Here is a 24116-nt window from a genome sequence, read left to right on the forward strand (position 1 = left end):
CCTGGGATAGAGCCCCGCATCGGGCTCCTTGCTCAGCTGGGAGCCTGCTTCTCCCTCTTCCACTCCCCCTGCTTGTGTTCCCTCTCTAGCTATCCCTCTCTCTCTCTGTCAAATAAATGAAATCTTAAAAAAATAAGTTACCTATTTTGCTGTTTTTGAGAAAAGCCTGATAGTGTATTTTAGCCAAACCTAGTCAACACTACAGGCAGCTTCCCTGCCTTTCTGCTGCAGAAAGTGGGCTGAGGTTATCTGTCCTCACTTCGGGCACTGTCGGGTTGCTGGCAGAGGCCAAGTCACTAGCCCAGTCTTGCAGGTGTCTCTCAGAAAGCCATTAGGCTGGGAGTCTGCACCTGTGGGTTCTCCAGCTCTAAGTCACCAGCCCCGGCTCAGGCTTCATTCAGTGGCCTCATCTGTGAAAGGCAGACCACATCTGTGAAGAAGCCGTCTCCCACGCTACTGGGAAATACGGATGGGACCGCTTTATCATCGGGCCGGGCCTGGCTCAGGGAGGCCACACTCCAGAGGGCTGGTGAGGGTTCCCTTGGGGTTCCATCTCGAGCCCCGGGCCACAACTCGAGCTGTAGCAGAGCTGGGGCGGGGGGCGGCAGGCGACTCTGTCCCGGTCCCAGCTCCCGCACACACTGCTATGCATTCGACGGGAGGGTGTGGACCGTCTCCCGATCGCCCCGGGAGCCCCTAGGCTGCCTGGAGCAAACGGAGCGGGCGGGGGCCGGGGACCACGGCGGCAGCAGCGGAGCGTGAACCGGGAGCGCGCGGGCGCAGGTCACGTGGCGGGCGCGGGGGCGCGCGGGGGCGCGCGGGGGCGGGGCCTGGCGCGCACCGCTCCGCTGGTGGCGGGGCGGGCGGGAAGGGGCGGGGCCTCGGGCGGGGCCGCCGGGGGGAGGCGGGCGGGCCGGAGGGGAGGAGTGGAGATGGCGGCGGCGGCGGCTCAGGGGGGCGGGGGCGGGGAGCCCCGGGGAGCTGATGGGGTCGGCCCGGGGGTCTCGGGGGAGGTGGAGGTAGTGAAGGGGCAGCCGTTCGACGTGGGCCCCCGCTACACGGAGCTGCATTACATCGGCGAGGGCGCGTACGGCATGGTCAGGTGAGGGGGCGTTCCGGGGGAGGGGGCTGATGGGGGTGGGGGGCCGGGAGGGACGAGGAGTGCCTTCTGGGCCGGGGAGACTCCCAGTGTCCTGAGGAGGCGGGGGCTTCACGAGGCAGGGGGGCGTCCCACGGAGAGGGCCTTGGGGTGCTTTCTCGGGGAGCGGCGCCTCCTCGTACGTTCTAAGGGGAGGGGGCTTGGAGGCCCTAGAAGCGACCATTCTGTAATGAGGCGAGGGACATCCGAGCGTATGCGGGGGAGCTGTGGGGCCCTTGGGGGCCCTAGGGACACGGGATGAGGCGGAGATACTAAGTATTCTTAGGGAGGTGATATCCTTAGTGAGGACCGAGTGAAGGACCCTACTCTGGGGAGAGGATGCCTTGGATTCTCCCAGTGAGGCCTGCCAAGGAGTTTGAGAGAGAAGAGCAGAGCTCAGGGCTGGGCAGGGTGGGGCAGGGCTTTGGGCCTGGGGCCAGGGGCCCAGTGAGCCACGAGGGGTCCAGGAGTGTGTCCTTACAACTCTGAGGAGGGGTCTGTGAGCTCTCTCATCCCCACCGTGTGCTCTGGGCCTTTGTTCATCTGGGAACAGCTCTCCTGCCCAGGTGCCTCGCCCTAACACTGGTGCCCTCCTCATCCCTTCTTTCTCGTCCCTCCTGACTCCCTCCTCAATGTATCTGCCTCACTGCCGCGGGGCCTCGGCTCACCACCCACTCCTTGGACCTGTCTTGGGTTGAGGGAGCCCATCCTGGAGAGGGGAGGATGAGAGGTCAGGGCAACTAGAATGGACAGGGTTGAGGAGAGGGAAGTCAGTGAGCGGTCAGTCTCTTCCTCTATTTGTGAAGTCACTGAAGGGCTGCCTGGCCGGTCCCCAGCTTTCTCCCTGGAGATCCCAGGCCTTCACAGCAGGAAGGAACCAGCATTGTTTATGACTTGGCCAGAGTCCTCTCCTGCTCCCTCCCCTCCCTGCTCAGGCCTGGGTGGGGCCACCAGGCCTGGACTCCCCCTCTGTAAGGCCACACCAACAAATACCTCTCTGGCCCTCTCAGCTCAGCTTACGACCACGTGCGCAAGATTCGCGTGGCCATCAAGAAAATCAGCCCCTTCGAGCATCAGACCTACTGCCAGCGCACACTGCGCGAGATTCAGATCTTGCTGCGCTTCCGCCATGAGAACGTCATTGGCATTCGGGACATTCTGCGGGCGCCCACCCTGGAAGCCATGAGGGATGTGTATCCTTCACCTTGGCCAGATGGCTGGCCAGGCCCGGCCTCAGAGCTGGGCTGGGAGAACGCTGGCTTTCTTTCTGTTTCCTTCTTCCCTGCCACACTCCAAAACAAACCCAGTAAATGAAACTTTCCAGCAGAAAAGAGACCACAGGGTGTAAGAGGGCTGGGAGGCCTGAGGTGAATCCTGCCTGCTGCAGCCAGGCTGTGTGGCCTTGGGCAAGTCTGTTCTCGGTGCTGTGCCTCATTGATTGGGGGGGGCAGGGGGGGAGAGGGCTGGGCTCTATGGGAGCTTTGTCTTTTGACATCTGCAGTTCTGTGACATGACCCAGCTTCTGCCCACAGTCAGTTCTCGTTTAACAGATGATGATTCTTTCCTCTCTGGGTCCCCAGACTGGAAGGAAGGCAGAGAGGAAGAAAACTGCCCGTTTTTGAGGGCCTACTATGAGTGAGGTGCAGTGCATGCCAAGTGCTTTGGCATTTCCTTTTTTTTTTTTTTAAGATTTTATTTCTTTATTTGACAGAGAGAGACACAGCAAGAGAGGAAACTCAAGCCCGGGGATCGGGAGAGGGAGAAGCAGGCTTCCTGCCCAGCAGGGAGCCTGATGCGGGGCGCTTTGGCCTTTCTTATTCTCCCTCCCAGCTGCTGTAGGAGATGGGTCTCCCCAGCTCCATTTCAAAGATGAGGAGACTGAGGCTCAGAAAGCCTAAAATCAGGCGCGGCTCTTGCTACCTCCTCCTACCCTCCCCCAGATGAGAACTGTCTTTTCTCTGGCACTTCCTGCTCAGAGCCTCACCCCAGTCACCTGTGGACTTGCACTTTGCCCAGGGAGGGACAGCCTTGCCTTTGTTGTCCTCTTCCCCCTACCCCGGCACCCCACATTGCTTCCCGGGCTTGCCGTCCACTTCCTGCCAGGCCCTGTCGGTAGTGGCTTATAGCACCCATCACCTCTCCCCACCCCACCCTCCCCCCGGCAGTCCCAGCTCTCCACCCAGACATGGGGCTTTGTGCTGCACTGTCTGCAGCCCCCACCACAAGCTGTGGGCAGGAAATCTCCACACTCGCCCCCAGCTCGCCGTGTGACCTTAAGCAAGTCACTGCATCTTGCTGGGTGGGCCTCCTCACCTCTAAAACAGCAGGATTGGTCCAGATGTCTTCAGAAGGCCCTTTCGAGGCTGATTCCAAAAGACAGTCCTGACTTATTCTTTCAGAGACCCACCAAATGGCATTTATTTATTTATTTACTTACTTACTTAACGTATGTTTAATCTTTGTTTTTTCTGAAAATACGAAAGGACATTTACTCCTCTATCTTCTGATATATGGCCAAGCACTCTTTGAGGAGTAGCGTGCTGTTGGGAGCGTCTCCTCATTTGTCTTGCCCAAACCATTCCCATAAGGCAGGCATTTATTTTTAAGCAAACATTTATTGCACGCCAGATGGTGTTCGCACTATCTCATTTAACCCTCTCAGCAGCCATGTGGCTGAGGCATTTATAATAGCAACAGTATTCATGTTTGCTGAGCACTTACAACGTGCCAAGCTCTGGGCTGGGCTGGCTCATTTACGCGGGTCATCTCACTGAATCTTCGTAACTACTCTCTACAGAACCACTCTTTCCCCTACTTTGCACAGGAGGAAATGGAGGTGCAGACGGGTTGAGGTCATAAGGCTAATAAGCAGTGGAGTGGGGGGGCAGGATTCAGACACCAGCAGACTAAACCCCAGAGTTGCTGCTCTTCACTGTGAAGCTCTCTTGCCTCCTGCAGTTTATTATCCCTGCTTTCCCAGTAGGGAAACTGAGGCCACAGAATTGAAGTACTTCTGTTCAGGGCCGCCCGCTGAGATGCAGCAGAGGCCCTGAGCCCACCTGCTGAGTCTGGGCCTTGTGCAGCCTATGAGATGGGTTGGCAGATGTTCTGAGTCTTAAGGGCACTGGCTGGAAGGGGACGTGAAGCCTAGCCACCAGAGCCTGTTCTTCTTAACCAAGTGCCCCCTGCCGCCCCCGCCCGGGGGGTCTCCGGTACCATCCTCAGCTACATCGTGCAGGACCTGATGGAGACAGACCTCTACAAGTTGCTGAAAAGCCAGCAGCTGAGCAACGACCATGTTTGCTACTTCCTCTACCAGATCCTTCGAGGCCTCAAGTATATCCACTCAGCCAACGTGCTCCACCGGGATTTAAAGCCCTCTAACCTGCTCATCAACACCACCTGCGACCTTAAGGTCAGAGGATTGGGTGCCTATCCCCTCCTCCCACGGGTCTGGGGCTTCTAGGTGACCAGTAGCCCCCTTGAGTAGAACCTCACAAGCAAAGGGAACAGCGTGGGTGATATGACTGCTCGGGCCTTGGGCCTTGAGCAGCGAGCTTAGCAGCCTGGGTTGGCTTCCAGATCTGCGATTTTGGCCTGGCCCGGATTGCCGATCCCGAGCATGACCACACTGGCTTCCTGACAGAATATGTGGCCACACGCTGGTACCGGGCTCCAGAAATCATGCTTAACTCTAAGGTAGGGGGGCCACCCACCCCTGAAGGGAAGGGGCCAAGTCCCAGAAAGCCCTGGAGCCACCCCTGAGCCAGGCATGACCCCCATGATCCAGGACATCTGCCTCCAGGCCTTGTCACATGACTCCGGTTTTTAGGCCTTGGGAGGAAGCTGAGCATTAGGTCCTCCAGGCCTCTGCCCTCTTCCTCCCTGCTGGTATTGAGTCTAGATTGGAGTCGTGGTTTGGCCCAGACAGCAGGGCCCTGTTGAGGCTGGCCCAGGAGCCCACTGCTTTCTCCTCCTCCCCAGGGCTACACCAAGTCCATCGACATCTGGTCTGTGGGCTGCATTCTGGCTGAGATGCTCTCCAACCGGCCCATCTTCCCTGGCAAGCACTACCTGGACCAGCTCAACCACATTCTGGGTGAGGGGGCCTGGCCAGCTAAGTGGGAGGGAGACTAGTGGGAGGTGAGTTTTCTTTATAGCCAGGGTACCACCATATGTGGAGTCCCTGCAGCATCTCACGGTATTTCAATGAGATAATAGACACAGTCCCCACTCGAGAGATGGGAGAAGCCAAGGCTACACCCCACACTTGGGAAGTGCTCACATCAGGATTTGAACCTGTGGCTGCCCACACCCAGAACCCTTGCCCTTCATCACCATAGTATTGGCTGGTAGATAACTGTCAGGGCTTGGAGCTCATTGGTGGGGACTCTTGTTTTGGTTTCCTTCTGTTCCCAGAAGGGAGAGGAGAACTCTGACCAAGGCACCTGCCTTACCCACAGGTATCCTGGGCTCCCCATCCCAGGAGGACTTGAATTGTATCATCAATATGAAGGCCCGAAACTACCTGCAGTCTCTGCCCTCCAAGACCAAGGTGGCCTGGGCCAAGCTTTTTCCCAAGTCAGACTCCAAAGGTGAGAGAGAGACAATGGGGGCCAATACCGGATAAAAACTCGGTGCAGAGGAGGGTACATGAGCCATGCAGCTGCCTGAATAGACAGGACCCTGGGCACGAGAAGCAAAGCGATGCTTCTGGGAGCTCCTCCAGCCTTCTCTTTGACCCCTGACTCCTGCCCTTACCTAGCCCTTGACCTGCTAGACCGGATGTTGACCTTTAACCCCAACAAACGGATCACAGTGGAAGAAGCGCTGGCTCACCCCTACTTGGAGCAGTACTACGACCCAACAGATGAGGTGGGCCAGCCACCAGCAGCGGGGCTGGCGGGTAGGTGACGGGTAGGCGTCCCTTGTACCCGGCCTGAGCCTGATTTCTTTGCCACCCCAGCCAGTGGCTGAGGAGCCTTTCACCTTCGACATGGAGCTGGATGATCTACCCAAGGAACGGCTGAAGGAGCTCATCTTCCAAGAGACAGCCCGCTTCCAGCCTGGGGCACTGGAGGCCCCCTAATCTGGACAGACACCTATGTTCCTTGGGGCCTGGTGAGTGCTCCCCACTGCCCACACACAGATTCACCCCGATACTAGTGTGCCCAGCACACCTCCATACAGTCACAGGCTTGTTCACGCCCACAGGGCAGGTGCATGGTGGCAACAGAAAGGCTGGAGCCTGCCCAGGCCACAGACCTGTGGGCCACCAGTCCTTCACATCCGCTTCCTCTCCCCCAGCCCCGAAGATCTCCCACCTGGCAACACCCTGCACCCCTGCACCCCTGCACCCTCCGGGCCTCATGGCCAGAGGGCCCTGAGGGCCCCTCTCCCTGGTCTGAGGACCAGAGCCAGGTTTTGGCTCCCCGATGTGGGCAGAGAGGCAGGTGGGGCAGTAATTGCTTTGGGAGGAGCCAGCAGTCCCCAGCCTGACCCAGATGCCAAGTCCCCTCCCACCTGGTGTCCGGGTCAGTGGTTTGCACACCCGCCCACACAGCTCTCCTTCCTCGAGTCTCTTTGCCGTCCTCCCGGCCAGCTGCAGCCTGACGGAAGGAAGGCAGACACACCTGCGCTCCAACTCCAGTCCTCACACTTAGTAAGAGCCATGTGACATTGTGCAAGACCCCTCAGCTCTCTCTGCCTCAGTTTCCCGGGGAGAGCCCTGAGGACGAGAGCAAACACAGAGCCCTAAGCGCTCTTCTCAGGGCTTCACATGCATTAACTTATTCCACCCTCCAGCTGGACCCTGAGATAGGCACTGGGGCTCCCCCCACGTCCAGTTAAGGAAGACAAGGCCCATCCCCGGCAGCCGTGAGGATGAGATGAGGGAGATGGAGGTCAGGGCTCTGGCAGGTCCTCTGGTGGGTGCTAACAGTGCCTTTCCGCCTGCCCTTTTGTTTAGGCCCTGCCTCCTGCCTGCCCCTCCCCTGCCGGACTGTTAGGAAATGGACACTGCGCCCCGCCCAGAACCCCCCCGGTGGCCCCCGGCAGGGCAGAGGGCGTGCCTGGCCACCCTCCCCGGCTTCACTCTGGCCTCCTGATCCAGCAGGCCAAGGCTCCCTCCGCCCTGCCTCCCCTCCCAGGGCCCGAGGGGCTTGGGTGGCCCCAAAGCAAATTGCCCTCTGCTGCTTGCCTTTGTCTACCCCAGTTATCCCAGTCTCTGGTAGTTCTGGAATGGAAGGGCTCTGGCTGCCCTGGGACCTACTGAAGGGCAGTGGGGGGATGCGGGATCCTGAGTAGGGACTCGGGGCAAGCCCTGACCCATTAAAACCCTACCCCATTTTCCCTGAAAGGAATTTTCCTAAGGCGCAAGGGCTAGTACCCCTGAGGCGCAGGGCCCAGGCCTAAGCCCCCTCCCCCAAAGCTGCCACGTCTAACACCCCTGCTGCCTCTGTATGTGGGTGAACAGAAGTGGAGTGGGGGGCACGAGGAGAGCCTGGTGCCCCCGCCCACCCTGTGCCTGTATCTAATATATAAATATAGAGATGTGTATATGATGGCCCTGGCTCTGTCTGTGTCCGCCGATGCCCCCATGCTAACCGTCGCTTTGGGGACCGACGCACCTGCCCAGCCACTTCCCAGCTGTGTGGCTTTACCCAACCCTGGTGATCTCTGGTCCCCAGCCAGCCTGGGCTGACGATGGGATAGTCAGGAGCGCCAGACTCCTGGACAGAGTGGGGTCAGTTTTCCCCTTAGTCACTGTCCTCTCCCCTCCCTAATGGCTTCCCGTCGAACTGGCTGGGGGTGATTCGGGGGTGACTCAGGGGCATCCTCCACACCCCTGGATTCTCTGGAAATGGCTCGGGGTGGCGTGTTGCATACCCCAGCCACAAGCACCCATGGGAGGAGGGAAAGGTTGTAGCCGACCCGGGGGTGGTGGGAGGCTTGTTTCCCGCAGTGTGGCCAAGGGGAGCAGGGGTGCTGGGGTCTGGGAAGGGTGTAGGGGTGGGAGAGCCAGAGCTGCCGGAAGCCTCTCCTCCTGCCTCTCCCCCATCCCCAGCTGAGCCCTGCAGCCTGGCCCCAGGCCAGGAGCAGGCTCAGCAGGTCCCAGGGGTGTGGTGGCAACCAGTGGCAGAGCCAGCCTACACCAGCCAGGCTGTCGGCGGAGGCCGCACAGTCCCTCAGGAACGTCAGGGCTCACGCAGCGGGAGCCCCGGAGAGGCAGTGTGGCCATGAGCCCTGTGCTGTACTATGCCCTGCCCGCCCTGGGCAGCTATGTCATGCTCTCCGTCTTCTTCCTGCGCCGGCCTCGCCTGCTGCACACGCCCTGGGCACCAGCCTTCCTGCCGCGCCTGGGAGCCCACCGGGCAGGTGAGCTGGGCACCCGAAAGGGAGGATGGTGATGGCGGCTACGGAGGGTGGAGTCGGGGTGCAAAGTACCAGGGTGGACGGCAGCAGGAGAGGTCCAGGCAGCAGGCTGTTAGAGGGCAGAGCCCGAGAGAGGAGGAGAGCAGGGTGGCAGGGCAGGATGTGGAAGGGGGAAGACGGGGCAGGGGGTGAGGAGCGAAGGGGGAGGCCAGGCCCCTGGGACCCACCCAGCTGCCCTGCACAGGGTCCGGGGAGCGGCTGGAGCACACCATGGAGGCCATGGAGAAGTGAGTGCATGCACCTGCCATCCCAAGCTGCCTGCTTGATGTCATCCCAGTCATGCACTGTGTGACACCAGGGGGTGCCACTCCCTTCCTAGTTTGAGTGCCTGGGGCCCCCTGGAGGTGTGCAGTGCAGAGCCTGCACATCCTACCGTGAATTCTGCCCCACGCCCCCTTCAACCTCCCCACCGCCCTGGGGTCTGGCCTGCCCCTTTCCCTGGGCCCCCCCACTCCCTGCACTGACCTTCACTCCCATAGCTCCGTGGCCCAGCGATCCGACTTTCTGGAGCTTGACTGCCGGCTGACCCGGGATGGTGTGGTGGTGGTGTCACACGACGAGAACCTGTTTCGCCTGTCAGGCGTGAACAGGGACGTGAGCAGCCTGGACTTTGAGGTGGGCCTCGCCTTCCCCCCCCCCGCCACCATACCGAGAGCCACCGTGCCTCCACGCGTGCCTCCTGGTGACGTACCCCCTTTCTCTCCAGGAGCTGCCCCTCTGCAAAGAGGAGCTGGAGGTTTACTTCTCACCAGGTGAGAGCGTGACCTCACCGAGTGGGGTCGTGGCCTCAGCCTCCTGCCCTCTCTTCTCCTCTGGGACTCTGTTTCCCTCCTCTCCTCCCCCCGCTGGGTTCCCACCCCACCCCATCCATACTCCTCTGATCCCTCTTGAACAACCCACCCAGGCCACTTTGCACACGGGACAGACCGGCGCATGGTGAGCCTGGAGGACGTGTTCCGGAGGTTCCCTCGGATGCCCGTGAGTGTGGAGGTCAAATCAGTAAACGAAGAGCTCATTAACAAGGTGGGACTACGGGCAAGGGTAGCCAGGGGCCTGGGGCTGGAGAGAGGCCTGACCCCCCTCTTCATCTCCTCCCCCTCCTCCTCCTCCAGGTAGCGGGCCTGGTGAGGCACTTTGACCGCAATGAAATCACCATCTGGGCCTCAGAAAAGAGCTCAATCATGAAGAAGTGCAGGGCTGCCGTGAGTCCGGGTGCCTTCCCTGTTCCAGCGGCCCCTCCTCCCAGGAGCTGGAGGCTCTACGGGCCGAGGCTGGTCAGGTCTGGGGGGTTGTGGAGGACCTGGCCCCAAGCAGGGTCTCAAAGGGGAGGATTTGGAGAGGAGAGGTGCTGGGGAAAGTGTGAGCAAAGGCGTGCTGGTGGAAACCGGGGACAGTGTGAGCAAAGGCGTGCTGGTGGGAACTGGGCGGGGGGGGGAGGGGGTGCAGTTAGGCCTAAACACTGGGCCAAGATCACAGCTTTGATCCTGCAGGTGGTGGCGTTTCCTCTATGTCCTGCACTATTCCCCCTGCAACCTGAGGCTCCTCTCTGCTTTTCCAGAAGCAGACTGACCCCCTTCTCACTTCCCCTTGCCTCCCAGAACCCCGAGATGCCGTTCGCCTTCACGATAAGCCGAGGATTGTGGTTGGTGCTGCTCTTTTACCTGGGGTTGCTGCCCTTCGTCCACATCCCCGAGAGGTTTTTCATCTGCTTCCTGCCCACCACCATCAATAGGTACTCACAGCGTCCCTGTTTCCCTTCTGCATACTCCCCCAGTCCCCCACATGCTTCTGTCCTCAGATAAAGACCCCCCCACCTCAAACCCCATGATGCAGGGTCCCCAGCTCCCTGGCCATCCTCAGGGATAACCCCCAGGGTCCTCTGAAGACACTGGTTCTCAGCGAGCATTCATGAATACCATGGGGGGCGGCCACAAACCCCTTGAAACTCTATGCAAATGTGTGTTGATGTGGGTGGAGTTTTAGGACAAAGTATTCATTTATTCATCCATTCATCCAACAAATATTTATTGAGTGTCTACTCTGTTCCAGGTGCAGTTATACTAGTAAATAAGATGTGGGTGGGGTAAGGCCCCCGTGAGTTCACAGTCTGGGAGACAAATATTAATCAATTATAGTATCATTCTCTGATTCTCAAAAGGCAAAGCAAGCTTTCTCCTGCTGGGAGACCAGGATTAACAAAGTAACAGCTGGGAAAAGTATCAGGAATCTGGATACTTCGCCAGCTCTTAAGCCCCGCCCCTCCCTTTGCTTTCTGAGAACTCTGTGGCAGCTCCAGCGCTTTCTTCTCCCGCCCTGTTGTCCCAAGGGAGGCTCCCAGCCAGTCCCCACAATCCCTTGCTACAAAGATATCATTAGACTACAGAACTTTGTGTACATAACTTTTTTTTTTTTTATTAGAGAGTGAGTACAAGCAGGGGGAGAGGCAGGCAGAGGGAGAGCGAGAAGAAGCAGACTCCCAGCAGGGAGCCCGATGTGGGACTCGATCCCAAGACCCCGGGATCATGACCTGAGCCGAAGGCAGACGCCTAACCTTCTGAGCCACCCAGGCGCCCCTGTACATAACTTTTTATACAGAGTTTGCAAAGTGTCTTCACATCCTTTAGTTGATTAGGGCTTTACCTTGCAGCAACCCAGAAGTTACAGGAATCGTGACCCCCATAGTACCCATAGAGAATCTGAGGCTCGGAGAGGCTCTGGAATTTGCCCCAGGCCACACAGCTAGAACTGCAGGGCCCAAGTTTGCCTGGGTCTGACTCCAGAGCCTGCGCTGGGACATTATAAAGGGCCTCCAAAGTCATCCCTGAAGTGGGCCAATCAGGGCAAGCAGCAGACCCGTTGAGCCTTGTCCAGCCGCAGGAGGCTGGTCGGGCCCAACCACGGGACCTTCAGATTGTGCGTCCAGTTTGACAATCAAGCTGGGTTCTGGTCTCGGCCCTGGCCCCACCACAGATGTGCTGTGACACCTTGGGCAGGTCACTTCGACTCTCCCAAACTGAGTTTCCTCTTCTGTAAAACGGCCGGGGGGGGGGGGGGCGGGGAGGACGGGCACACTCTCAGAGTATGGATGCACGGATGTGGGAGTAGACTCTCACGGAATGACAGGGGACTTGTTCATCTGGGCAACTGCAGAGATTCTTCTAGAGGAGCCAGGGTGACACTACCACACTACCACCACCCCCCCACCCCTGCGACAGAGTGAGACGCAGGGGACTGACCGTGCCACCACCTCTCTGCAGGACCTACTTCCCATTTTCCTGCTCTGGGCTGAACAAGCTGGCAGCTGTGGTTTCCAAATGGTGAGGGGGCAAGAATGCTGGGTGGCGTGTCCCCATGGAGACCTCCCACTGCCCTTCGTCCCCTCTCATCAGGGCCTCTGCCAACCCCCCTCCCCCCCCCGCCACCAGGTTAATCATGAGGAAGAGTCTGATCCGACACCTGGAACAGCGAGGAGTGCAGGTGAGGCTTGACCGCCACCTCCTGAGCAGGTGGTGGTTCGCACTTTGGGCCTAGCACAGCGTCCCGGTCACAGCTCTGCCACCAACTAACCGGGTCACCTGGCAGGTCACCTGGGAGTCTCAGTCTCTTGATCTGTGAAGTGGGGGTAATGGTATATTTGACTAGTACTTCCTAACGGCTTGATAAGTGCTAGCCGTTATGATGATGATGTATTGAACCTACTCATGTCCTGATTCCTGAGGAGAGGGTTAATGGGGCTGGGGAAGGACCAGAGAAGGGAAAAACGGGCCCAGTCTACCCCTCGCCCCTCCCCTGGACATTCACTTTGACGAAGTCATTTAATTCGCAGACCTGTGTTGAGAACACACTGCGTTGCAGGCACCGCGGTACCAGGGAGCTTACCATCAAATCAGGGGCAGAGGCAGGAAGTGAGGTAGACAATCACAGGGCACCCAGTGGACAGAAAGGAAACAGCGCCGTGATCTGCAGGGTCAGAGGAGGCCTTCTGGAAGAAGTGAGGAGAGGAAAGGGAGAGCGTCTCCGGCAGGAGGCTCAGCATGTGGGAGGGCCGGGAGGAGCCAGAGGCCAGGGCAGGCACTGAGTGGAGGCACTGAGCGGTTCCGGCAGGCTGCAGTGTAGAGGAAGTGGCCGGGCGGGGCGGGGCGGGTGGTGGTGGTGGTGGCTGGAGAAGGCAGCAGAGGCTGAGGCAGGCAGCCTGTGAGTGTCAGCAAGGAGCCCGGACTTCAGCCTAGAGGAAGGGAAGCTTTCGAGGGTCTGAAGCAGGGGAGAGGCCTGATCCAGTTGGGTGACCCCATTAAGGGTCACTCTGGCCACCATGTGCTGTCACTGCCAGGTGTCGGGCATAGAGGGCAAGCAGGGTTATGGGTGGAGGAGTTAGCGGGCAGGCTGGGACTCCACGGCCTGGACGTGGGGGTGAGTGAGGCGTGCGGATGACACACCTCCTTCAGATTAGCCCCCCGACTCCGAGGGTCTTCACCACAACTCAGCTTTGGACCATCATTCCCATTTGCCACGTTAAGAAACCGAGAGGCCCGGCGACTTGCCCAGGGTACCAGTACCATCCCTCCCTACCACCATGCCCACAAGAGAAGCTCCAGCAAAGGGAAGACACGGAGAAGCAGCAGACTCGGGCAGGCTGGGGGATGTTCCTCAGCCAGCTTTGCAGAGAAGAGGAAAAGGAGCTTGTGTTCGAGCAATAGATGATTTCCCTGGTGTATGTACTCTCACCTTGTCTGATTTCAGGCAGCCAACACGAAGTCATTGAGCACAGAGTTTGGGTAGTATTTCCACCTACCACATTCAACAGATGTGACTAACCTCCCGAGCAGGGGTAATAGTAACATGTAGTAAAATAATTAGGAACAGAAGAGTTTTGAGTATTTATTACCTTCGTTTTTAAGATCGTTTACTGAATTACAAGTTTATATAATTTAGTATTTCATGATGGTTGTGTTTAATAACCAGTCTTACAAAATTCCTGACGATCCAACAATCCGCCCCAGCATCCCACTGCTGGGAGGTCTCCACAGGGGAGGAGAGCTCCCACCATCTAGATGCAAGGGGAAGTTCTAGGTAAATTGTGTGAAACTGTGAGCCCCTCCGTCCCCACTCAGGTGATCTTTTGGTGCCTCAACGAAGAGTCGGATTTTGAAGCAGCCTACGGCCTGGGGGCCACCGGCGTCATAACCGATTACCCTACAGCACTGAGGCGCTACCTGGACACCCGCGGAGGAGCTGCCCAGGTCTCCTAAAAGCCCAGAGGCCCTCACCCTCTCCTCTATGTCTCTTCCCCAATAAATATCTTCTTTTGAGTCACATCTTGGTGTTTGGGGGACACGGGTGGGAGGAGATCCTAGCCTACTGCAAAGATGGCAACTGAGGGCAGAAGAAGCCAGCCTGGGGCCAGAGTTTGGGGCCCTAAGCAGCCTGACCCACTGGTTCCACCGCATTCCAGACCCAGAGTAGTGCCACACCCCGTGCCATCCTGGCCTCCACTCTCCTCAGGAACGTCCCTTGCAGGAAGGAGCAAGGCCTCCTGCCCCTTCGGAGCCACGGGTTCTATTCTCCTGAGGCCATGAAGAGCGCCAGGCACACAGCAAGGGACTTCATCTGGCCCCATGGGCTGCAGAGGCTGAGTCCTCGGTGCTCATCTGCTGCCCCAGATCTAAGCCAGAAGCTCCCCCAAACTCCTCAGCCCTCTCCAGACCTAGTACCTTATTCACTGACCAAATCTCATTTCACCAACATTTGCTGACTACTCTAGGCCAGGCTGCATCCTGTGGCCACCGCAGGCAGTAAGACAAGCCTAGTAGGGTAGAAGCCTGTGTAAACTAACCGTGCCTGCAGAGGCAAGGGCATCAAAGGAGGCTGCCTGGAAGAGGTGATGCTCAACAGTAGGAACTGGCTTTGTTCCGAGGCTTTGGCTCCCAGAGGCTTAAAGCGGATGGGCACCGTTAGCTCTTCTGTGCCAAGAGCCTTTCCCTGGTGCCTTTTGCTAGGGCAAAGACCGTGGAATCCGACCAAAGTGAATCCCGACTTTGCCTCTTCCCAGCTGGATAACCTCGGGAGAGCTGCTGGACCTCTTTGACCTCTGCTCCCCCGTTAAACGGGAACAATAGCAAAAGCCGCCTCATAGGATTGCTGCGGGGATTAAGAGTGGGGCACGGGCGGTGGCTGAACGCGATAATCATGACTCTTATTTCCCCGGGGACGTGCGTCCAGACACCATCCCCCTCCTAACCCCGCGCCAGGTCTGGCACCAAAGAGCCGGGCCCCTTCGGGGACGGCGGGAGGCCAGACACGCGACGCGCCCCGGGCCCGCGGGGCCGGCGGGCTGGGTTGCGGCCGCAGCCGCATTTCCGGGCCGGCCGGAGCGGGGAGCAGGGGGAAGGGCAGCCCGGGCCTGCGCTGGCCGCTGTGTGACGCGCCCCCTCATTTGCATGCGGCGCGCCGATTGGCCACGGCGACCGCCGGGACCGGAGGCCGGCCCCCTCCCCCTCCCGCCGCAGCGGCGGCAGCAGCTGGTCTCGGTGTAAACAAGTCGCGGCGGCTGCGAACCTGGGCCGGGGGGGACGGCGCCCACCAGGAGCGCCCCCCACTCCCAGGCCAGGCCACCCCGGCGGACCGGGCCCCCGCGCGCCCAGGCGAGGTGAGGCCCGCATCGTCAGGGCTGCGCGTCGCCCCGGGCCCCCGCCCCGCCAGCGAGGACTGCCCCCTTCCCCCGGCGCCCGCCCCCCACCCCTGCGCCCCAGGTGAGCCCCGGGGTCTCAGGTAAGGCTCCGCGATGCAGGTAAGAGCCCCTCGGCACAGACAAGGCCTCGGCGCCCCCCCCAGGTAAGAGCCCGTCCCCTCCTAGGTGACCCTCCACCTTCAGTGAGGGCCTCTGCCTTCTCCAGGTGAGGAACCCTCTCCCCAGGTGAACTCCCTGTACCTCAAGTGGAGCCGCGTTCCCCCCACTCCCCACCCACCCCACCCCACCCCCGCCCTTGGCAGTTCAGGTGAGGTCCTAAGGACCTAAGGACCATCCAGTTCCTAATCCCTCCATACTTCCCCCTAAACCAGAACTGACAGCTCATCCACTCTAAAACCCCTTCCTCCAGCTTCAGTAGCCAGGTCAGCAGGGGTGAGGCCGGAAGTGGATGGGTGACTCACCTCAGGCTCCTCCAAGCCTCAGTTTCCCCATGATGCAACTTGAGGCCTCCTCAGTGAGTCGAAACTGAGCCGGCTCTGGCCCCTGGAGAGAAGCTGCTGGCTCTGGGGAGAAGAGACAGCAGCCAAGTGTGACAGAGTCCCCATGGCCCTGGGTGTGCCTGCATGTATGTGGCCCCGGGGCCTGACAGCCCACTCACTCCCTCCCCGGCAGGCACTGGGCTCCCTCTGCTCCCCGTGGGCTGCTCCCCGCGTGGGGCCACTGCCCCCGGCCCCCGCCATGGTGCGGATTTCAAAGCCCAAGACGTTTCAGGCCTACTTGGATGATTGTCACCGGAGGTATAGCTGTGCCCACTGCCGCGCTCACCTGGCCAACCACGACGACCTCATCTCCAAGGTAACCAGGTCACGGTTGGGGCTGGAATGAGAGGCTAGAAGGGCTACCTGGCAACTCTCCACCAATAGCCCTGACTCCCTTCCTTTCTCCCTTCCACTCTTAGTCCTTCCAGGGCAGTCAGGGGCGTGCCTACCTCTTCAACTCTGTGTGAGTATTCGGTCCCCCTTCTTTCTTTCCCTGACCTCTCTTGTGACCTGTGACCCCTGGCATCATGCCGAGACTCCCAGAGTCCCCTGATTCAGGTTGGAAGATGTGATGGCCCTTCTCTTGGATGCTAAGGACAGACACAGTTGGATACAAGCTAGAGGGGGGCTTTGTGATGGCGGGACCCTCCCTGGGACTGCCCCCATGTCCCCACAGGGTGAACGTGGGCTGCGGGCCAGCCGAGGAGCGGGTGCTGCTGACAGGCCTCCATGCTGTCGCTGACATCCACTGCGAGAACTGCAAGACAACTTTGGGCTGGAAATATGTGAGTCTGTGACCTCTGACCCCAGGCTACCCGTTAACCCAACCTCACATCACCTCCTCCTCCTCACAAGGAGTCATGTGGTCCTCTTTCAGAGTGCACAGGCCCAGCTCCCACAAGTCAGACTGTCTTTTCATCCCCTGGCCATGCTGTCTTCTGTCACATCCTGCAAGGGCTTCCAGAACTTTTCTCTCCACCCATCGCTCTCCTCACCCCATCTTAGAGATGAGGCCACCGTCAGAATGACCATTTATTGAGGGCTTATGGGCCATGCACTGTTGTGTGTGCTTGGCACACATTATCTCATTCCGTCGTTACAACAATCCTGTGGGTAGAATCTATTATTAACTCCACTTCACAGAAGAAAAGAAGGCCCAGAGATGTTAGGTAACTTTCCCAAGGTCACACAACTGTAAGGAACAGCATATGGACCAGAATCCTGGCTGTGTGTTTTGTTTGTTTTTAACTCCACATCCTTGACGGCCAGCTTCCACTGCCATTCAGAGGTTCAGAGAAGTTGCCCAAGACCCCACAGCAACATGGAGCTTGGGTCCATGAGCCTCCTTTTCACTGCCCTCATTGCTACAGCTGCTGTCCAGGGTCTGATTTCACTACCCTGAGTCTCATTTCCTTATCAGGCAATGGAGGAGAAAGCCACCACCTGACACCCAAAATTGTTACGGGGATCAGATTAGATGCGGCAAGAGAAGATGCTCTTGGGAAATGGCAAGGGCCAGGGCTCCTCGGGCATCACTTGGAGCTGTGGTACCTTTGTGGGGTGGATGCCCCAGGCAGGCTGCCCTAACCTGAGTTCACCCTTGGCCTTGCCACACGTTTGCTCTGTGTCCCCAGATGGGTGGCTCAACCTCTCTGGACCTCTGTCATATAAAGAGATGGCCTGATCCAGAGGTCAAAAACTCAAGTGCTTGCAGGGCTAAGATACTGTGGGTCTGCAAAAGGGGCAACATAGCTCTGGGGAGGGAAGGGGCAGTCTCTGGCAAACTGGAGTGAGCCTGGCCTCACCTATATTTTGGTACTTTAAAGTTATTTTTACTAAACTCTCTGCTGGCCAAACAAAACACATTGCATAGATCAAAACAGGCCTTTAGCTAAAAGTCTGTAATCCCTGGATCTTTTAGAAACTTCCATACCCTCTCTGTTGGCGCCAACATTAGTACTTAAAAAGTACCGGTAATTCAGAGAGTTTGGTCTGTCCCATTAGTGAGAAACCTGGCTCTGTCATTTACCAGCTCTGTGTCTTGTGGCCGGGTGGTCGGGCTTCTCTGCAGTTTTGTTATATGTAAAATGGGGCCAGTCATACCTGCTCCCCAACCCCGATCCCTTTTGGTAAAGCCTTTGCTCCAGGGATGATGTCTTCTCCCCTCTTTTCAGGAACAGGCCTTCGAGAGCAGCCAGAAGTACAAAGAGGGGAAGTACATCATTGAACTCAACCACATGATCAAAGACAACGGCTGGGACTGACCCCTGCTCCTGCCGCATGTGGCTCGAGCCCGGCCTGGCCGCCAGGGGGCGCCACTGGCTTCCCTCCACGAGAAGGGGGCTCTGGACCCTCAGGGCCCCTGCAGAGGAAGGATCCAGCTCCTGTACATATATTTTATTGCATGCACTGTGACCTTGGGGGGAGATCAGAAGGTGGACGACACCCCCACACCTCCCTGCGATCTGGCTGGCTTGGATCTCGTTTTTAACCCCTTCCTGCCCCGCCTGCCCTATAGATATGGCCCGTGTGCTGCTCCCCCGGCCCCGGTGCACCGTCTGCCCTGTGAACTCCTCCCACCGGGCCCCTCTTACCCCACGCGTGTCTGCTCCCCTCGTTCTGTAGCGTTTGTACATAATAAAACAATGGAGTGGAGACAGCCCCAGGCTCACGTGGAATCCGGGAAAGGGGGACTCAAATGCAGATTCCTGCCTCTGGAGACCTGTTCTTTTCTGGGCCCCACATGGCATGGGGTAGGCACTGCGGTCAAAGCCAGGAGTCTGCGCGCCGGGGGCTCAGCCCTGAGACCCAGGACCGATCTCACTGCCCATGGAGCTTCCCGACCCCACTCTGCCCGCCTAGGCCTTGACCTCGGCTGATCTGCGCCGTCTCTGCCCTAGCGTTTTGCCGCCGCCTAGAGGCAAGCGCTCTGCGCCGCCGGTTTCACCGCCCCTCTCGTCGCGACTACAATTTCCAGCGGCCCCAGCGGCATCTGTCCGTCTCCTTCACACCGAGTCTCGGCGCTGGGCCTGCTGGGAAATGTAGTTCCGAGGGTTCCCCAGCGCGGGACCTTCTGGGAAACTCCGGCGCCGGCCGTCAGAGACTGTCTGAACTGTGCGTGCTTCTGCACTTTGGAGACTCTGCGGAGGGTGGAGGTTTTGCAGAATGGGAAGCAGGAAGGAAAGACTCCAGGGTTCGGGCCTCGGCTGCGGACTCCTCAAGGTCCCCAGTGCCCCGCGTAACAATAAGCTCAGGCCAAGTCCCTCCAGCCCTGCTCTTTCCCTCCAGTCATGCTTCATCCCTCCAAGCCCTGGCCTCCAAGTGAAGGGGGTTGGGGGTACCTGCTAGAAAAGTCTGGGGCGCCAAGGTCTGCCCCAGGACTCTAGGCTCCATCCCAGGGTCCAGGCCCCGCCCCTGAGTAGCTTATCCCTAGCCGGGGCTCCCCCCGTGGGAACGGGGACCAGCTGGCCGGAAGCGCCAAACTGCGTCCCTGTCGAGCCCCCGGGGATCAATCAGGCCGAGGAGTTAATTATGTAATGAGGGGGCAGGGGGTCGGAGCTAATGAAGCCTGGGGTGGGGGGGAGAGAAGGGGAGGGTACCCAGGTATCCGGCCCCCTCTTGGACCCCTTCCAGGCCCCAGGGGTCTCCACCCCAGCCCAACTCCAGGGCCCCAAATAGGGGAGGGGCTGTGATCCTGGGTCTGGAAGGGGCTGAGCTGTGAGCTATAAAGGGGGCATCTCTCAGCACCGGGGGACTGACTCTAGGCAGCGTGACCTGAGGCCAGACAGGACTACTCCATCCATGTACCATCCACGAGAGTTGTACTCCTCCCTGGGGACAGGCTACCGCCTTGGGCCCCCCCAGCCGGGGACAGATTCCAGCTTCCCGCCTGCCCTGGCAGAGGGCTACCGCTACCCTGGTGAGCATGGGGATCAGCTCCTGTGTAGGGACCGTGGGGGGCTGTGGCCCTCTACTGGCTCCTCATTCTGCCCCCATCTCCAGATCTGGACACTCCCAAGTTGGATTGCTTCCTCTCCGGGATTGAGGCTGCTCCCTGCACCCTGGCCGCTCCCCCACCCTTGCCCCCGCTGCCCCCAGCCCTGGGCACTGAGCCGGCCCCCCCAGCCCCAGAAGCCCTTCACTCGCTCCCTGGAGTCAGCCTGAGCCTGGAGAACCGGGAGCTGTGGAAAGAGTTCAATTCTGTGGGAACAGAGATGATCATCACCAAAGCTGGGAGGTGAGGGGCTGGGCCAGGGTCAAAGGGCCCAGTGTGTTCCTGGTGGGGGTCTTTTGGGAAAGGCAGAGTTCCTGGTGATGGGGCTAGGTTTGGGGGTTGCTAGAGGGTCTAGAGCTCTGCCTAAGTTCAGGGTGCAAGTGTGGCCTGGGTCAAGGGTTACTCTAAGGCTGGATTAGGGGTCATTCGGTGGCAAGGGCCAAGGGTCAGTCTGTGGAATCTGTAGCTGATTTAAGGAACAACCTATCGCAAGGGTCCTATGTCATTCTGGGTCTGGGTCAGAAAGTCTGGCTGGGTTATAGGTTCATTTGTGGCCCAGACCGGGGGTCAGCCTGTGGCTGGAGCCAGCGTTCAGACTATGACTAGGGTCAAGGGCCAGCCAGTGACCAGCATTCAGGGAAATCTGGCCGGGATCAGGGTCAGTATATGACTAGGTCTGGGGTCACCCTGGAGGCAGGGATGTGGTCAGTGTGTGGCCCGTGTCTTTCTAGGCCGGGAGCTCGGGCCCGAGCATGCTAAGTCCTCTGCCTCGATGCAGGCAGGACATTTTTTTTTCCTGAAGCAGGTTTGGCCAGCGGTGTAGACTCTGGTGCTGGAGATTAGGTGAGGAGACCAGAGTAGGGAGCAGCAGACCCCTGGCAAGATTTTAGGGACAGAAGTGTGTCGCCACCGCTTCTGCAGTGGAGTTGGAGGGGCTAAGGAGTCAGGGGTCCGGGCTCTGCTCCTAATCTGCTGTGTGACCCTGGTCAGATCTCCTGTCTGTCCTGTTTCCCGTGTGTAAAATGGGATGAGACAAGCCTCCAGCTCGAAGACCCTGCCCTCTGAATTCTAATTCCACCTCCCTGGATGTTTCTCTGACAAAGCTGGGTGAGCCCGCGGTGGCCGTGGCCCCTGCCGGCGCTGTGCCCACTCCTGGCCAGTGGGTAGTGCCAGGCCTCTCCCATCCCCTCCCCTGTCCAGGCGCATGTTCCCTGCTTGTCGAGTATCAGTCACTGGCCTGGACCCCGAGGCCCGCTACCTGTTTCTTCTGGATGTGGTTCCAGTGGATGGGGCTCGCTACCGTTGGCAGGGCCGGCGCTGGGAGCCCAGCGGCAAGGCGGAGCCCCGCCTGCCTGACCGCGTCTACATTCACCCTGACTCTCCTGCCACGGGCGCCCACTGGATGCGGCAGCCTGTGTCTTTCCACCGTGTCAAGCTCACCAACAGCACCCTGGACCCCCACGGCCATGTGAGGCCCCGGCCGGCAGGGAGGACAGGCTGAGGGGTGGGGGTGGGGCCCCAGGCAGGGAGTCAGCTCGGTCCTTTTCTCCCAGCTGATCTTGCACTCCATGCACAAGTACCAGCCCCGCATACACCTGGTGCGGGCAGCCCAGCTCTGCAGCCAGCACTGGGGCGGCGTCGCCTCCTTCCGCTTCCCTGAGACCACATTCATCTCTGTGACAGCCTACCAGAACCCGCGGGTAAGTGACCCCGCTTGAGGGCGGCAGTGGGCCCTGCCCCCGGGGCCATGGGAGCTTTGACCCCTGGATGTGTGTGTCCCCAGATCACACAGTTGAAGATCGCAGCCAATCCCTTTGCCAAGGGCTTCCGGGAGAATGGCAGAAACTGTAAGAGGTAGGCATTGTTCATTCATTCCCTCGTTCATTCAGCAAATGTTTGTGAGCTGACCACGGTGTGCCAGGAACACAGTGGTAAGTAAAGACATTTATTCACTCGTTGCTTCCTATTTGGCACCTGCTGTGTGCCAGGCACAGTTCTAGGTGCTGGAGATCCATCAGTGAACAAAACCAAAGCCCCTGCCCTAACGGGACTGATACTCGAGGGGACAGAGTAGGCACGTAGACAGAGAGAAATACGTAAAATATAGTATGTTAGGGATAAGTTTTGAAGAGAAAAGAAATGAAGGAAGGAAGGAAGACAGGAAGGATCGGAGTGAGGTATGTATTAGATTAGAGGCCTGGACAAGTCCTGAAGGACGTATAGTGGGTATCTGAGGAAAAGCGGGACAAAGAAGCGGGAACAGCCTATGCGACGGCCCTGAGGGAGGATGGCACCTGGGGTGTGCCTGGAGTGGAAGCGGCAAGTCAGAGGCGAAGGGAAGCCACGTTACGTTGGACAGTAAAGGTTTATTGGGGACTCTGGCTCTCTCAAGGCATGTACAGTCAGGCAGCCATTAATCAAAGGGTCACCCGAACAAATGTAAACTGTGGACAGATGTCATGAGGGAGGTTGTGTCGTGCTGTGGGAGGTCGGGAGGACTTCCTTGAGGAAGTGAGACAAGAACGGGAACTGAGACAAGGATGAGCTAAACAGGGGAGCAGGGGCAGACAGAAGAGGATTCCCGAGTCCGGCGGCAAGATAGCTAATGATGGCTTGGCAAGCCAGGCGGGATGAGCTGGGTTCAGACCATGCCCTGGCCTTCTAGCTTGGGAAGCAGTTTCCCAAATGCAATACATGCAATAGGAAAGCATTGGAAAGTTTTAAGGGAGAAATTGAGCCCAGCTCCGCCGCTTTCTAGTCACTTAATTCTCTGGCCTTCAGTTCCTTCATCTGTAAAATGGGTATAATAATGGCACCTACCCGACAGGGTCCCTGGGAGGGTGAAATGCCTGGCACCTGGCAAGTGCTGTTATTACCATCATCATCACCATCATCATCACCGTCACCATCATCATCATTGTCACTGTTCTCCAGGGAGCGAGATGCCCGTGTGAAGAGGAAACTGCGGGGCCCAGAGCCGGTAGCCGCAGAGGCCTATGGGAGTGGAGGTGAGCGTAGTCTCAGTAGTGACGGGGGCCAGTGCTCAGGTTGCCAGTCCTCCTTAGCCCAGCCTGTCCCCTCCGTCTCCCCAGATGCACCAGGCGGTCCCTGCGATTCCACGCTGGGTGGGGATGTCCGCGAGCCGGATGCAGAGCAGGCCCAGGCCCCCCGCGAAGCTGCCCCAGCCCCAGCTCCTCCGTGTGGTGGCTCCAGCGCCCAAGCCTACCTTCTGCACCCGGCGGCTTTTCATGGCGCCCCCAGTCACCTTCCAACCAGGCGAGTGGGACAAAGGCGCAGAGCTGGGCTGTTCAAGGTTGGGGGGGTCCCTCTCCCCTGTTCTGACACCTCTCTCTCCTTCAGGAACCCCAGCTTCCCTGAGGCTCCAGACTCAGGGCGTCCGGCCCCCTACTCGGCTGCGTTCCTGGAGCTGCAGCCTGGTCCGGGGGGCTCAGGATACCCAGGGGCTGCACCCCCGGCACCCTTCGCCTCGCACTTCCTCCAGGGGGGCCCCTTCCCCCTTGCCTACCCCGGCCCTGGGGCTTACCTGGATGTGGGCTCCAAACCAATGTACTGAGCTCTCACTGGGCCCCTCTGCCTCCCTCCCTGTCTTCCATCACAGGCCTCCGCTGCCCTTCCCCCAGGCCTGCTGGCCCCATCCCCCACACCAAATGGCTGCCTGGGGCCTCCCCCACCACCCCACTTCACACTTTGATTTCACTCCCACCCACCCCGGCTTCAAAGCCCTGGCTAAGCTGCTGGGAGTCCTGCTGGGGCCAGTTTCCCCTTCCAGGCTCTCACCTCCGTGTGAATGCAGGGAGGCTCTGCCTGGCCAAATGGGGCCACTGCCCAGCACTCCCACCTCCTGGGCCTCACCCTCGGGCTCCGCAAGTTCTACCCCCTTGCCCCAGTGCAGGCCACACCAGTCTGTTCTCAGGACCAGAGTATTTTTGTTAATAAAACTTAAAAAGATCTCAGTGCTTTAGAAACGTCGGCTAATGCTGCTTAGCCCTGGGCAGGGCCGGGCCAGTGAAGGTTTTGTGGGGAGACCTGGGCCCCGATTTCGACTTGCCACTTTCCAGCTGCTTGACCTCGTGCAAGTAAATCAACGGCTCTGGGGCTACTTCCTTTTCAGGGAAATGGGGAAATCTGAATGTCCTGACACTCACTTGTTTTGAGAATTAAATAAGGCTGCTTCTGAGAACCCAGCCCTCTACCTAGCCCGTGGCAAGCCTTCTGGGAACAGTCACTGTCACTGGATATAGACCAGGAGGCTCCGGGGCAGTCAAGGTGCTCTGCGCAACTCCCAGGTCCCAGGCCGGCGGC

At 59.1% G+C, this 24116-nt stretch overlaps 4 protein-coding genes and 1 long non-coding RNA gene across 9 annotated transcripts in view; 4 read left to right on the forward strand and 1 right to left on the reverse strand.

Moving 5' to 3' along the window:
* LOC148162858 (uncharacterized) overlaps positions 1-12669 on the reverse strand; it is a 52794-nt gene extending 40125 nt beyond the window's left edge. For both annotated transcript variants that reach the window (XR_015769549.1, XR_015769548.1), the window contains exons 1-2: positions 12452-12669; positions 9038-9145 (exon numbers count right to left, since the gene is read on the reverse strand). This is a non-coding gene — a long non-coding RNA (uncharacterized LOC148162858). The remainder of the gene's footprint in view (positions 1-9037; positions 9146-12451) is intronic.
* MAPK3 (mitogen-activated protein kinase 3) lies at positions 933-7703 on the forward strand. Its single transcript, XM_028110035.2, has 9 exons — positions 933-1102; positions 2149-2331; positions 4364-4553; positions 4721-4837; positions 5123-5237; positions 5602-5733; positions 5904-6013; positions 6105-6259; positions 7107-7703. Exons 1-8 carry the CDS (start codon positions 933-935, stop codon positions 6225-6227), a joined length of 1140 nt encoding a protein of 379 aa, XP_027965836.2. The 3' UTR covers positions 6228-6259; positions 7107-7703.
* GDPD3 (glycerophosphodiester phosphodiesterase domain containing 3) lies at positions 8106-13885 on the forward strand. Of its 2 annotated transcripts, XM_028109917.2 has the most exons (10): positions 8154-8515; positions 8757-8799; positions 9052-9187; positions 9279-9324; positions 9477-9595; positions 9685-9774; positions 10171-10304; positions 11830-11889; positions 11998-12049; positions 13684-13885. In XM_028109917.2, exons 1-10 carry the CDS (start codon positions 8377-8379, stop codon positions 13819-13821), a joined length of 957 nt encoding a protein of 318 aa, XP_027965718.1. In that variant the 5' UTR covers positions 8154-8376; the 3' UTR covers positions 13822-13885. The 2 variants fall into 2 exon arrangements, with proteins under 2 accessions (XP_087885197.1, XP_027965718.1); XM_088029071.1 differs by having other exon boundaries at positions 8106-8515; positions 9685-10304.
* Positions 13886-15136: 1251 nt separating this feature from the next.
* On the forward strand, positions 15137-18458 carry YPEL3 (yippee like 3). 3 transcript variants are annotated; one of them, XM_088029072.1, is made up of 5 exons: positions 15137-15218; positions 15933-16115; positions 16219-16262; positions 16476-16584; positions 17974-18458. In XM_088029072.1, exons 2-5 carry the CDS (start codon positions 15999-16001, stop codon positions 18061-18063), a joined length of 360 nt encoding a protein of 119 aa, XP_087885198.1. In that variant the 5' UTR covers positions 15137-15218; positions 15933-15998; the 3' UTR covers positions 18064-18458. The 3 variants fall into 3 exon arrangements, with proteins under 3 accessions (XP_087885198.1, XP_087885199.1, XP_027965912.1); XM_088029073.1 differs by lacking the exon at positions 15137-15218 and adding an exon at positions 17069-17139 and having other exon boundaries at positions 15294-16115; XM_028110111.2 differs by lacking the exon at positions 15137-15218 and having other exon boundaries at positions 15305-16115.
* Positions 18459-19395: 937 nt separating this feature from the next.
* On the forward strand, positions 19396-23835 carry TBX6 (T-box transcription factor 6). Its single transcript, XM_028110097.2, has 8 exons — positions 19396-19718; positions 19802-20036; positions 20994-21261; positions 21347-21493; positions 21577-21647; positions 22728-22801; positions 22886-23069; positions 23154-23835. Exons 1-8 carry the CDS (start codon positions 19601-19603, stop codon positions 23365-23367), a joined length of 1311 nt encoding a protein of 436 aa, XP_027965898.1. The 5' UTR covers positions 19396-19600; the 3' UTR covers positions 23368-23835.
* The last annotated feature ends 281 nt before the right edge of the window (positions 23836-24116 follow it).

This window comes from Eumetopias jubatus, unplaced genomic scaffold, assembly GCF_037043125.1.
Source record: "Eumetopias jubatus isolate StellerSeaLion01/CBP00866 unplaced genomic scaffold, mEumJub1_p1.0 scaffold_12, whole genome shotgun sequence".
NCBI classification, from domain to species: domain Eukaryota; kingdom Metazoa; phylum Chordata; class Mammalia; order Carnivora; family Otariidae; genus Eumetopias; species Eumetopias jubatus.

What these genes read in the sequence shown, in the direction of transcription:
- MAPK3 (XM_028110035.2), top strand. Translation starts at nt 933, where the DNA reads ATGGCGGCGGCGGCGGCTCAGGGGGGCGGGGGCGGGGAGCCCCGGGGA. An exon ending in ACACCACCTGCGACCTTAAG is followed by an intron (nt 4,554 to 4,720) that starts GTCAGAGGATTG and finishes GTTGGCTTCCAG; the next exon opens with ATCTGCGATTTTGGCCTGGC. An exon ending in AAATCATGCTTAACTCTAAG is followed by an intron (nt 4,838 to 5,122) that starts GTAGGGGGGCCA and finishes CCTCCTCCCCAG; the next exon opens with GGCTACACCAAGTCCATCGA.
- TBX6 (XM_028110097.2), top strand. Translation starts at nt 19,601, where the DNA reads ATGTACCATCCACGAGAGTTGTACTCCTCCCTGGGGACAGGCTACCGC. An exon ending in AGAGGGCTACCGCTACCCTG is followed by an intron (nt 19,719 to 19,801) that starts GTGAGCATGGGG and finishes CCCCATCTCCAG; the next exon opens with ATCTGGACACTCCCAAGTTG. An exon ending in CCCAGTCACCTTCCAACCAG is followed by an intron (nt 23,070 to 23,153) that starts GCGAGTGGGACA and finishes TCTCTCCTTCAG; the next exon opens with GAACCCCAGCTTCCCTGAGG.
- GDPD3 (XM_088029071.1), top strand. Translation starts at nt 8,377, where the DNA reads ATGAGCCCTGTGCTGTACTATGCCCTGCCCGCCCTGGGCAGCTATGTC. An exon ending in GGAGGTTTACTTCTCACCAG is followed by an intron (nt 9,325 to 9,476) that starts GTGAGAGCGTGA and finishes CAACCCACCCAG; the next exon opens with GCCACTTTGCACACGGGACA. An exon ending in ACGAAGAGCTCATTAACAAG is followed by an intron (nt 9,596 to 9,684) that starts GTGGGACTACGG and finishes CTCCTCCTCCAG; the next exon opens with GTAGCGGGCCTGGTGAGGCA.
- YPEL3 (XM_088029073.1), top strand. Translation starts at nt 15,864, where the DNA reads ATGGCCCTGGGTGTGCCTGCATGTATGTGGCCCCGGGGCCTGACAGCC. An exon ending in ACGACGACCTCATCTCCAAG is followed by an intron (nt 16,116 to 16,218) that starts GTAACCAGGTCA and finishes TTCCACTCTTAG; the next exon opens with TCCTTCCAGGGCAGTCAGGG. An exon ending in CAACTTTGGGCTGGAAATAT is followed by an intron (nt 16,585 to 17,068) that starts GTGAGTCTGTGA and finishes CTTGACGGCCAG; the next exon opens with CTTCCACTGCCATTCAGAGG.